This window comes from Abramis brama (assembly GCF_963993115.1).
Source record: "Abramis brama genome assembly, chromosome: 13".
Taxonomy (NCBI): Eukaryota; Metazoa; Chordata; class Actinopteri; order Cypriniformes; family Leuciscidae; genus Abramis; species Abramis brama.
This window is the reverse complement of record NC_139975.1, coordinates 28,112,987-28,125,269: the sequence shown is the minus strand read 5'-3', so window position 1 is coordinate 28,125,269 and position 12,283 is coordinate 28,112,987. Positions and strand designations below refer to the sequence as shown.

The window sequence follows — 12,283 nt, the reverse complement described above, 5'->3', positions numbered from 1 at the left end:
TCATGTTTGCTGAGAGTGACGAAAGACTATAAAGGAAAGGCTGTGCAGAAAGCCCTTATATGGAGATCGTTTGGGATGTTTTATTACATTTACGTTTATGCAAATGACGAACCTCGGGCACACAGTCACTCATTTAAAATACTCCAAATGCATTAACAAAAGAACAAGGTTAAGAACAAATTCATATTGTGTACACATTTAGGTGGAATTTTTCATCCAAATTTCTCCGGAGAGTACAAATTTGAAATAACGCACACAAATATTACTGTATGAGACCCATTGTTCTCAAGATAAACTGCTATTTTGAGAGGTTTCGTGAAAAAGAGGCTAAACATGCTTACCGATGACGATGAGGGTGTAGTTAATGTTGACGCTGCCAAAGCCATTGGTGGCTTTACAAATGAAGGTCCCAGCATCCTCTGCCTCCACCTCTTTGATGCGCAGGGCTTGCTGAAGGACCCTGAAGCGCATCCAACCACTGTGGATGTTTCGCCCGTCTTTGGTCCACATGATGAGGGGTGGCGGATCGCCCTCCACGGGACACTGAAGTTTCATGGTGCGTCCGATTCTGACGGTCTGCCGGTGGGCGATCTTCTCTGCTACACGTGGAGGACCTACAGAGAACAAGATGATGGTAATTCCTCTCATTGTCGAGCGATGTCTTAATATACATGCCACAAATTCAAACCCTTCTCCCTGTTAACTTACTGATGAAAATGCAGGAGAAAGTATTTTGCACTGGTAAAACAAAGAGCTTTGCTAGCGGGTTAATTAGCTCAACAATTAATTCATTGATTACAAATCAATTAATTAAAGGGATAGTTCACCCAAAAATGAAAATTAGCCCATGATTTACTCACCCTCAAGTCATCCTAGGTGTACATGACATTCTTCTTTCAGAAGAATACATTCAGAGTTATATATAAAAAAAGTCCTGGCTCTTCCAAGCTTTATTATGGCAGTGAATGGCTTAAACTTAAATGGAATCAGTATGTTCATTTGCCCGGAAACTAGTTATTTTTCATTTCATTTCATTTCATTTCATTTCATTTCATTTATTTGTTTATTTTACAGGGACAGTGCTCATTGATTAACAGTAAAATAACTGTAAATGAGCCAGAGTTAGCTCAACAGGCTAATTTTCGTCTGTTGTCCCTGGCCAGTTATTATAAAGGCAACCTAAAATCAGCATATAAAAAACATAGAATGACTTTTTACAGTCCACAAGTAATAACAAAATAGAAAAGTAATAATAAAACAGATACAACTCACCACAATAAGTAACAAGCAACGTCAGCACACAATAAGGCTAAAACATAATGAGAAATTTCAAAGTCTGACACAAGACAATCTGCTAACAAGCAACAATTCTCAGTAGACAGTCAGTAGTCTAATGTGCACATATCTGATTATCAATTAGCCAGTTCTTAAGCTGACCAGTAAAAGAACGATAAGTATCTGTTTCTCTTATCATCCTTGGCAATAGATTCCACTTTTTAGTTGCTGTTACAGAGAACGCTGACTGACTAAAGGCACTTTTTCGAGTGGGAATGATACAGTCCCCTCTTGTGATACCTCTGGTGACATGAGTGCCTGCTCTCTGCATAACAAATCTCTTCAGTGGAGGTGGGGCCGTACTATGCAATATCTTATAGACTAGACAAAGATTACTGTAAGTGATCAAGTTTTCCCAGCTCAGAAGTCTATGGGTATTTAAAAAAGAGTGAAAATTATTAGGTTTCTGAACTAAAACTTTAAGAGTATGTTTATAAAGACTTTCAAGTGACCTCATTGTAGACTTGTTAGCTTGTGCCCAGCTTATCAAACAATATGTAAAATGCGGGATAATCATGGCATTCATATATATCATAGCAGTTTCAAAGGTGAATGAATCCCTAACAAATCTAAAATTACTTAACCCTCTACTGCATGCATTTTGATGGCACATGATAAAAATTATTCCACATCATTTCTTGGCTCATTTGGGAACATTTTATTGATTTATTGAAAAATTTCCCTCCCTCAACCCCCCCACCCCAAAATATTTTTTTGTTGCCTGAGGGCAACGTTGTGCAACAATGGTAAAGAATCATAGAGAAAATTATCATTATACAATTCTCAGAGAGCAATACAAAAATAAGAAAATAAATAAAAAAATGTCAAGAAATCATTTAAGTAAAAAGGGAAAAACACTTGAAACACATCAATATATTTGATTTGATACAGACATAGGTTTGTATCATGTAGTGCGTCATGTCATATCATGTACTTCATGTATCCTAATCATCCCCATATACACTACTGTATATTGACAAAAGTATTGGGACACCCCTCCAAATCATTGAATTCAGGTGTTCCAATCACTTCCATGGCCACAGTTGTATAAAATCAAGAACCTAGGCATACAGACGCTTCAACAAACACTCTCAGGAGCTCAGTGAATTCAAGCGCGGTGATAGGTTGCCACCTGTGCAATAAGTCCATTCGTGAAATTTCCTCACTACAAAATATTCCACGGTCAACTGTTAGTGGTATTATAACAAAGTGGAAGCAGTTGGGAACAACAGCAACTAGGCCACAGAGTGGGGTCAGTACATGCTGAGGCGCACAGAAGTCGCCAACTTTCTGCAGAGTCAATAGCTACAGACCACCAAACTTTGTAGAGAGCTTCATGGAATGGGTTTCCATGGCTGAGCAGCTGCTTCCAAGCCTTACATCACCAAGTGCAATGCAAAGCGTGGGATGTAGTGGTGTAAAGCACGCCGCCACTGGACTCTGGAGTGACCAATCACGCTTCTCTGACTGGCAATCCAATGGACGAGTCTGGGTTTGGTGGTTGCCAGGAAAACGGTACTTGCCTGACTGCACTGTGCCAAGTGTAAAGTTTTGTAGAGGGGGGATTAGGGTGTGGGGTTGTTTTTCAGGGGTTGGGCTTTGCCCCTTAGGTCCAGTGAAAGGAACTCCTAATGCTTTAGCATACCAAGACAATTTGGACAAATTCATGCTCCCAGCTTTGTGGGAACAGTTTGTAGATGGCCCCTTTCTGTTCTAACATGACTGCGCACCAGTCCTGACCTCAACCTGATAGAACACCTTTGGGATGAATTAGAGCAGAGACTGTGAGCCATCTATCACTCTGTCTCCTCTCCACCAATAAGCTGGTGTGTTGTGGGCGTTCTGGCGCAATATGGCTGCCTTCGCATCATCCAGGTGGATGCTGCACATTGGTGTCACTTTGGTGACTTTGGGTGTTCCTGTGCACCCAGGAACCCTACATCTTCACTACTTGTAACACATTATTTGCCATTGTGAGGTATTGTCCAAGACATCCTTGAAAAGTACCCCATATCGCACAACGTTGCCCTGAGGCAACAAAAAGAAAAACTGAATTTGTGAACATGCAAAATAAAAACAAACTTCACAAAACCTGCCAAAAGGCTTCTCTACACCTTCATACACACACATATATTTTTTTATGTACAGTTCATGTCATTTTAAATAAGATTACTAAAGCAAATAATCTTGCTTTCATCTCACACCATGTGCTCCAGTGACCATGTGTCAGAAAAGGACGTCCCGCCTTCAAATGGTGCTTGATAGTGACTCCCAAACCTTATTGGACTGTTCTTTGATACTTTTTCAAACATTCTAATTGGTTGCAATCATTTAAAGAAAAATGTACTGAACATAGGGCTTAAGAAAACGTTCCGTTGCCTGGGGGCAACGCTATGCAGTAGAGGGTTAAATTAAATCTAACTCGTTTACACATACGTTTAACATGAGTTCTAAAACAGAGATTCGAATCAATCCAAACACCCAGATACTTGTATTCAGTCACAACTTGCAAATTTTGACCTGATATCATTATGTCAGGGTCTGGAACACTACATGGTCGCTTTGAAAAGAACATGCTAACCGTTTTACCAACATTTAACGTTAGACATGATCTGTCAAGCCATGAGCCTTTTTCTTTGTAAAAAGTTTTAAATATGGATATTTTTCTAACACAAACGCATGGCTTCGCTTCAGAAGGCATTTATTAACCCCCCGGAGCCGTGTGGAGCACTTTTATGATGGATAGATGCACTTCTATGGACTTCAAAACAGAAACGGCCATTCACTGCCAAAATAAAGCTTGGAAGAGCCAGGACATTTTTTAATATAACTCTGAATGTATTCTTCTGCAAGAAGAATGTCATATACACCTAGGATGACTTAAGGATGAGTAAATCATGGGCTAATTTTCATTGTGCTGATGATAAATATATGTATCTATCTAATATGTATATATTTCATACTTTATTACAATATTAATGCATTAATTATTAATGTAATGTTTGGTCTGTGACTAATATTTTTGTCATACAATTTAAATTCCATTCCATAAGAGTAAAAAAAAAGAAAAAATGACAAATGACAAATATTAACTACAATGAAAAGACATTTTGTCAAAAGACAAAGACTATGAGTTCTATAATGTGATAAGTTAGTTGCAAAATCCTTTTGTCATCAACATGAGTACCACCAGAAGTTTTTACTGACACAAAATATACATAAAATATTCCCAATCTATGTGAAATCAAACTGGGCCACATTTTGAAATGACATGAAAGAGTAAAAACAGTAAAAAGGAAGGAAACGTTGTCACACCACAGCAACAAATAGAAACGTATTTATTTCATGTTTCAAGTTTTTTGCATGATGTACAAGCTTTTAAAAGTGAATCGAGTGGTTCCTCCGCACCCGAATTCTAAACAAATGCTTATCAAAACCTGTTGTGTGCCCTTCATAATCTTTAATCAGAAACATTCACATGCCTGCAGTGCTCGCCATGGCATCATTTTTCTGATGACCTGTACACCAGCCACTGTCGCCTTTGGCTTTTGGCTTGCTTAGTTGGGGACATTTAATTTAATTTAATATTCAACAATAATATTGATCTGCCTGCATTGACACCATTATATGAGAACTGAACTGAGCTGGACAATGACATCACTGTTTTCTCCAGAGCGCCTATATATATAAATGAACTAAATTAATAACTTTTTTACAACAAAAATGAACCATCACTGAACTTACTTAAGCTGGACTATGACGCTATTTTCTTCTAGAAACAAACTTTGTTGTATTATTTTCATGTTATCAAAGATGCTTTGAAACAATCTGTATTGTAAAAAGCGCTATATAAATTAAGGTGACTTGACTTGACTAGCGCAATAAGATTGTCCAATGGCCAGACGAGTTTCAATCCCTACCCATACTGCCACTCACATGAAAACGATCAAGCAATTAGCAAACAACAACTTTCTACAATCGAATAAACTCCCGATTAACAAACCAAGTGCCATCTTGTTTCTTATTCATGAAACCGTTTCACTCAAACAAATACGTCAAAATAGGGAACAAAAGTTGGTCGCAATTTCTGTTCATTGTCTGTTGAATTGTCTGTTCTGAAAATCTTCAATGGTTTCTTAGCAGTTCAGTATTCAGTATTCATGTATACCGGCTGTTGGACTAAGGTAAAGTGAAAGCTTCAGAGATCAGTTGGAGGTTTAGAAAGTCTTGGCCCAGCAGAGCAGAGCGGAGGCTTCCCCCTGCCCACGCACATGTTGCTTGCTCCCGTTAAAAGACCGAATGCAGGAAATTGATATTGTCACTGTTTATGTCTGTGGGGAAATTGTAACCGCAGTCCCGTGTCAGCCAGCCATGTCTCGCTGGCGTACTCCGCTACTGGCCTGCATTGTTTGTGCGCTCCTCAGTTGGTGGCTCCGAGGAGGTTAGAAAGGTCAGAGTCTGCAAATACTGTCCGCACTCGTTCCTCTCAAGGCTGTGTGAGTCACTCTAATAGCTGTTTACGTTAGGCTAATGCCAGATTGGATCCATTTAGCTGCCACAAAACCGGGCTTAAGAAGATCTTGTGGTGAAAAAAATTGAGAAACAGATTTCCACATGCAGTCATACGCACGAAAGGATATAACGTTTTGTACGCCCGTAATTGTAGCCATCACTCGGATAAATTAAGAGGTAAGAGTATTTTATCAGACGTTCATCCAACACATAATCATTTCCAAATCCGTCTCGACAAATTAAATCCGCAATCTGATGAAAGATATCATCTGAATGACAGAGGATGAGTCTGGAAAACCCATCATAAAGTCATCTGAAGCCATATGTCAGGTTAATATGAGGGTATGGTGTAAACATGATATAACTTGCCATAACTTGCAACTTGCCATATTAATAACTCAAGTGATCACACAAAACTGTGTATATGTGCTATTTTATAACGGCCTCAAACATGGCTGAGATGATCATATTTGCAAAGTATTACTGTTTTAGGTATTTTTATACCAAATGTTACAAAAGTTTTTGCAATGATGCAATACTTTTATGTAAAGTTATGTAAAATGTAGGCTAATAAATGTAATTTGTGTATCTGCTGTAATTTCCAACGCTTTTTAATATGTAGAAACTAGTCCATAAAATAAGCAGCCCTTAGCATACCTAGAAAATGTATATTCATTACAAAAATCTTTAAAAAACTAAACAAAAAAGTTTCTGAGGAGATGAATTTAAAAAATAAGAAATACCTTATTTTTTTAAAGAATTTAATTGCAGTTGTTTTAGCTTAGTTTATAACTTCTTTGTCTTATTTTAAATCATTTTCAGACATCTTGAGGCCTCCTGGTTGAGAACCGCTCAGGACATACAGTAAGGAGGGTAGTAGGGATTTTTTTTCTTCTGCATTTAGCAATGCATTTTTTTATATATTTTTTTCAAATCTTTGATAGTATATTGCTTTTTTACATTTACAAACACTAGGAGAGACTAAATATTAAGCAACTGAAATAGAAATAATTAAAGGAGAACTTGGTAACTTTTTTAACGTAATAAAACTGTCTAGAAATCATTTGGATGGTTAAACAACCTGTTCTGGTGATATTGGTGACTTTCCCTGCTCCCCCCAGCGTTCCCAGGCGGAAAACCAACCTTGCAACTTGGGGACTACCGTCCCGGCAAGATAGAAATTGGAAGTCTCGTGAGAAGCGAGAACGAGAATGAGCGAATTGCTTTACGGCAATTCAACATAAACAAACACGCATGTATGATGTATTACCAGATTACCCACCTCGGTAGACATAGCTCCACACAATACAGTTGGCTTGCTCCGATCAAAACAAACGCACATGAGCAGCGGTAGAGAGGGGGAGGAGGCCGCCGCAAGTGAGTTTTTTACGACCGTGTTGTGAAATATACACCCTCCCACAGCTGTAGGGGGAGCTCGTGGGGAAAACATGCGACAACAAAAGGGAAAATCAGCGAAGAAGTGACTAGAGTTCGCTAGAGTACCGAGTTCTCCTTTAAAATAATTACATTTCAGTATTGCAGAAGTTAAGAACTTAATGTTCTTCAAGTGTGTTTCTGTATTCCACAAAAGAATGACCTTTTTTATTTTTAGCAATGCCTTTTTATCTTTATTCTATATTGAGATTTTAGTGCTCTGGCAGTGGCGAAGATTATCAGTACTGCTTGGAATATAGAGCACAAGTGCACTATTTTATGCCCTTATTTGAAGCTCTGCACCATACACCATCACCATCTACATTTGCTGTATGGAAAAGAGCAGCGCGGAAATTCTTTAAATTGTTTTATATGCTGATAGATATCAATTGTCCATGAAGTGTAACAGCAAAAGTGTTTGATGTCGAATCAAAGGGGACTTCCAGTGAAAAATGTATCTCATGCCTGGTTTCACACTGCTTTGATATGACATTGTGCTTAGTGGGAGCATGAAGGAGTCACTGGCACAGATTTGGAGCCAGCCTGACTACAGCACACTACTGTGTCCCACAGACACCAGTGGCTAGCTGACATGTTGATGGATGATGTTTGAAAGTGTGAAAAAGAAATTAGTCACAGGCAGGAACTCGCCAGAGTCCTGTTCTCCTGTTCCATTTCAAATCAGAGTAAAATCGTCCTGGTGAGCCGTTTCACAGATTGAAATCTCATTCTCCTTTTGGAGGCCCGTACGCCCACTCTTTGAGCAGATTTACGACCCTCCCGCTCCGGGTCTTCTGTTCGCAGGTCGGTCCCGAGGCCTTCTCCTCCTTGCAGACCGACAGTACTTGCACGTTTCACAGATCAGAGGCGTGCGAGAGAAAACAAAGGCCCTAAACTTTCACAAGCAGTGCTCAGTTTGCCTTCCAACTCTTCACCCTTCGGCCAAAATATGGCCTTGGTTAATGCAACGGCTTCCACAAAAGTCGAAGAAAGCACCCTCCAAAAAGAGAAATGACAACATGGAGTAACAGTATTTTCAATGTCTGGATAAATAAACGTGTTTCCAATGCGCAACAACACACTTTTTAACAGCAGGTACTTTAAAAAGCCTGCACGTCTGTGTAAATATTGGGTGTGTGAGAGTATTTGTGAGGAAAGAGCTTGGTGAATGAGGGGAACGGCAGGTCAAACTCTTTAAAAGGCAATCTGTTTTTTCCATTCAACATAAACGCATTCCCTTCTGTCAGAGCACTATACAATACGGAGGCCGGTCTCTCATTCGCATGTGCACCGGGGAACTCTCAGCGAGTTGCAGTCTTCCATATCCCTCCTTCCCTTTTACGGCTTGTTGGCTTAAGGTATCCCAACATGCACGTCTGGAATGTCGACTAATGAGGGGGAAAAAAATGATTCGTAAGAGGCCAACACAAGTAGCATTCCATCATATACTTTCTTTTAACTCCAGCCCTCAGCCAAAAAAACCCTCCAAGGTGAGTGGCCTAAAGAAAGCCTTCCCTGAAGAATCGATATCTCTCCATGAGCCAGCTAGATAGGGCTCTTTGGTGCGAAAGAAGTCGAGGAATAATATTTTGACTGGCCTCATGTAGTGAGCACAGGACATGCTTTGGAGCGCAAGAATATGTTTGATTATAATTTCTCGAGCAGGTCTGAGCTCACGAGTGCCAATGTATTCACCTTCAGGAAGCGGGCTGTGATAGAGTAAGATAACCTTCACCCTGCCTTCACTTCCTCTGTCTTACAGGAGGCCGTTTTATTGCTAATCGTATTTGCTTTCTACCATTAATTCCCAGAAATGGATTGTGAATATGCCCAAAACTAACAGCTCTGGAGCTGTGGAAATTAAAGGAATATTATAGGTCAGATGCAACATAAGCTTCCAATGAGTGAATGGGACATAACTATGAACAAAACACTTTTAAATGAAGCAAAACACTCACAGGAATTATGTGGGTAACGTAAAACCATATCCTCCTAGAAAAGTAGTTGCACCTCATTCAAAATGATAATATTTGGATAAGAGCTTTAACAGATATTCACATTTCTAGTCTACCTTTGAAACCTCCAATACATTTGAGTACATTTTAAGTCCAAGTTCACCAAAAAACTGACAATTATTTTATTGTTTAAACACTCTCACGTGGCTCCAAATCTGTATGACTTTTGTTCATCTTCGGAACAGAAATGTATTTTTTATTTATTTATTTTTTATCACATTTATTTGTATATCCATTGAAAGTCTATGTAATAAACTTTTTTAAGCTTCAAAAAGTTATGAAGACGTCGTAAAATTAATCCATATGAATTAAGCAGTTTGATCAAAGTCTTCTCAAGAGACACAATAGCTTTTTTATAATAAACAGATTTAATTTAGGTTTTTATTCATTTATAAACATTGCACATCAACACGCATACATAGAAAACATCAAATATGGTAAAAAAAAAAAAAAAAAGACAGACAAACAAAAAATATGAAAAAATATTACAAATATCTTAATTTATGTAATGACCGAAAGTTTGGAATGACATGATGGACTTCCGACGTGCGCTGTAAGTGGTAGACCAATCGTAACAGACTGGGCCGTCTGGCCAATCAGAGCAGAGTAGGCTCGCGGAAAGGAGGGATTTAGAGAGACTGATTCATCCGACAAGTCGTTTGAGAATCAAACAAATATATATATATATATATATATATATATATATATATATATATATATATATATATATATATATATATATATATATACTGTATATATTAGAAAATGGAAGTGTTTTTTGACCTTTGATGCATGTAAACCTGTTGTAGCCTCCAAAACAAAATTAGGAACCATCAAAATAGCATTATAGGGGCACTTTAAGATCACATTTCAGTTTAAGACCACAAGTCATTCTGAGTCAAAGAACATACTCTGTGGCTCCCAACCTCTAAACACCATGAACATCACTTTATATAAAGGATGTTATGAGTTTGATTGCATTAAAATCAGAGTAATTATTGTAGATTTACACCATCTTGAAGGATAGCTCATGGCTGGCTGAAAATGTAGAACAAGGAATGTAAACATACTCCAGTTATGATGTATGGTGTGGTCTCTAACAGCTGGGGTTGGCCTTCAGTGCAAACTAAGATTTTTCCCAAGGTGACACAAGTGAGATGGAATTAATTGACTTCACTTGTATTTACAGTTCCTTAACAACTAGAACAGGCATGAAAACAACCTCACCATTTCTCATATTAATTGCTTTCTTATTGCTGCTTATCATGAAGCATTTGAACATTTTTGTGTCCAGGAAGTCCGTCCGGCAATTAACATTGAAACGCTTTGTTAGGTGAGCTCCAGAATCTGTTTACTAAAGCCGACCCAGGGCGGAAAAGAGCCAATGAGAGTCGGATGAAATAAAAAACCTCCTAAAACATTTGCCAGATTGAGCAAGGGTCTCCCTCGGGGAAAGCTGCAATGAAGGGGTTTGTGGGATATCACATGTTGCCACCATGAGGTTTTGAGAGCCAACAGCAACACAAGCAAAAAAAAAAAAAAAAAAACTGATCAGGCTGAAAATGGTCAAAACTTTAGTAGTTACAAAATATGTCAATTGCATACATTGTTTTTCTTCAATTTGTGAGACTAACTATTGCATGTCAAAACTAAGAATGCAAACTACACTATAATCTAACCAGCATTTGGAAAGTTAGAACAAAAAACTGTAATTACAACATTTTTTGGAATCATTTCATCTTTTCTATTTCTGTTGGAAAACAAACCTACATTCAAAGTCATTTTGACTCTGGGGCATCGGTGTCTTATTATGAGGTTCTGTTTTAAAATGAAACCAAAAGTCAGCAACTCAATGACTATAAGTAATCAATGGTAATCTATTTACACCGCTAAGTACAGTTACACACAAACACTAAAAGAAAGAAAGACATCATTATTTTTTTAAGACCACATTTATGTGATACTAAATCCGCAGCAAATCAGGAATTTTAAGGCATGGCCAGAGTCAAAAAGCTTTTCTGCTTTTTATGCATAACTGTGTTCCTTCATTTGCAGCTTACACAAACACTTAGGCATATAACATGCAAAAGATTATATGTATGAACTTTTGCATTCCCAGAAGGAAATACCAGTGTTGAAAGTTTTAGTCTTTAGTAGTGTGTAAAATATAAACACATGCAAGGAAGACTAAACCAATAATAATTCACAATGCAAATACTGTACTGTAGTCAACGGGACATTTTTATTAAATTATCATTAAAAAAATTCACAGCATTTCTAAGGCTATTAATTATACAAAACTCAGTCTGATTAATAAAATTAGATTTAATTAATGATGTTAATACACAATGTGGTTTAGGCTGAATAATTGCAGAAGTTCAGTATGTAGGGTTTTAGATCAAACCCTAACCAGACCATCTGAGAAATAACAAAGGATTGCAAGAGCTGTAAATATACATATCAGAAAGACTGTATGTCTCAAATATGTAAGTAATATCTCTAATCTGCTGTCTCATCTAAGAGCCCATCTCCTCCCCTTGTGTTTCTGTCACTGCCTGGGGCGACAAGTGAAAGCGATGGGGATATTGCACTTACACAGACCATACTCCTTTCAGACAGGTAAAGAACAGACATTTCCCCTGCTGTCAATAGGTCAATTGCTACCAATTGCAATAGCATGACAGTTAACGCTGCCCTGAGGTGGTGGGCTGGTCGTCTTTCCATCAGACAAGACCTCCAAGAAGTCTGCAATGTATTCTGTTAATCGAAAGTTTAATTGAGGGGGAAAATCCCATAGATTTACATTGACCGAGGCATATCTATAAAAAAAATATCAAGACTTTTTGGAGGGGGGCCCGAGGGTGGGCTCTTTTAACAGTACAGGCCCAGGAATACTTCATTTTCTGCAATCCACTCCGTCTCATGCACTGTGTCATGTCCACACAGCTTTCATGTTTTGAAAGCAGCTCTCTGTTTTGGGTTAAGGG

At 38.2% G+C, this 12,283-nt stretch overlaps 1 protein-coding gene across 1 annotated transcript in view; it reads right to left on the bottom strand.

The window, feature by feature from the left end:
- Nucleotides 1-12,283, bottom strand: part of fgfrl1a (fibroblast growth factor receptor like 1a) — a 65,669-nt gene that overhangs the window by 32,270 nt on the left and 21,116 nt on the right. The window contains exon 3 of the mRNA XM_084132810.1: nucleotides 342-614. Within this exon, the coding sequence (XP_083988936.1) occupies nucleotides 342-614 (273 nt within the window). The remainder of the gene's footprint in view (nucleotides 1-341; nucleotides 615-12,283) is intronic.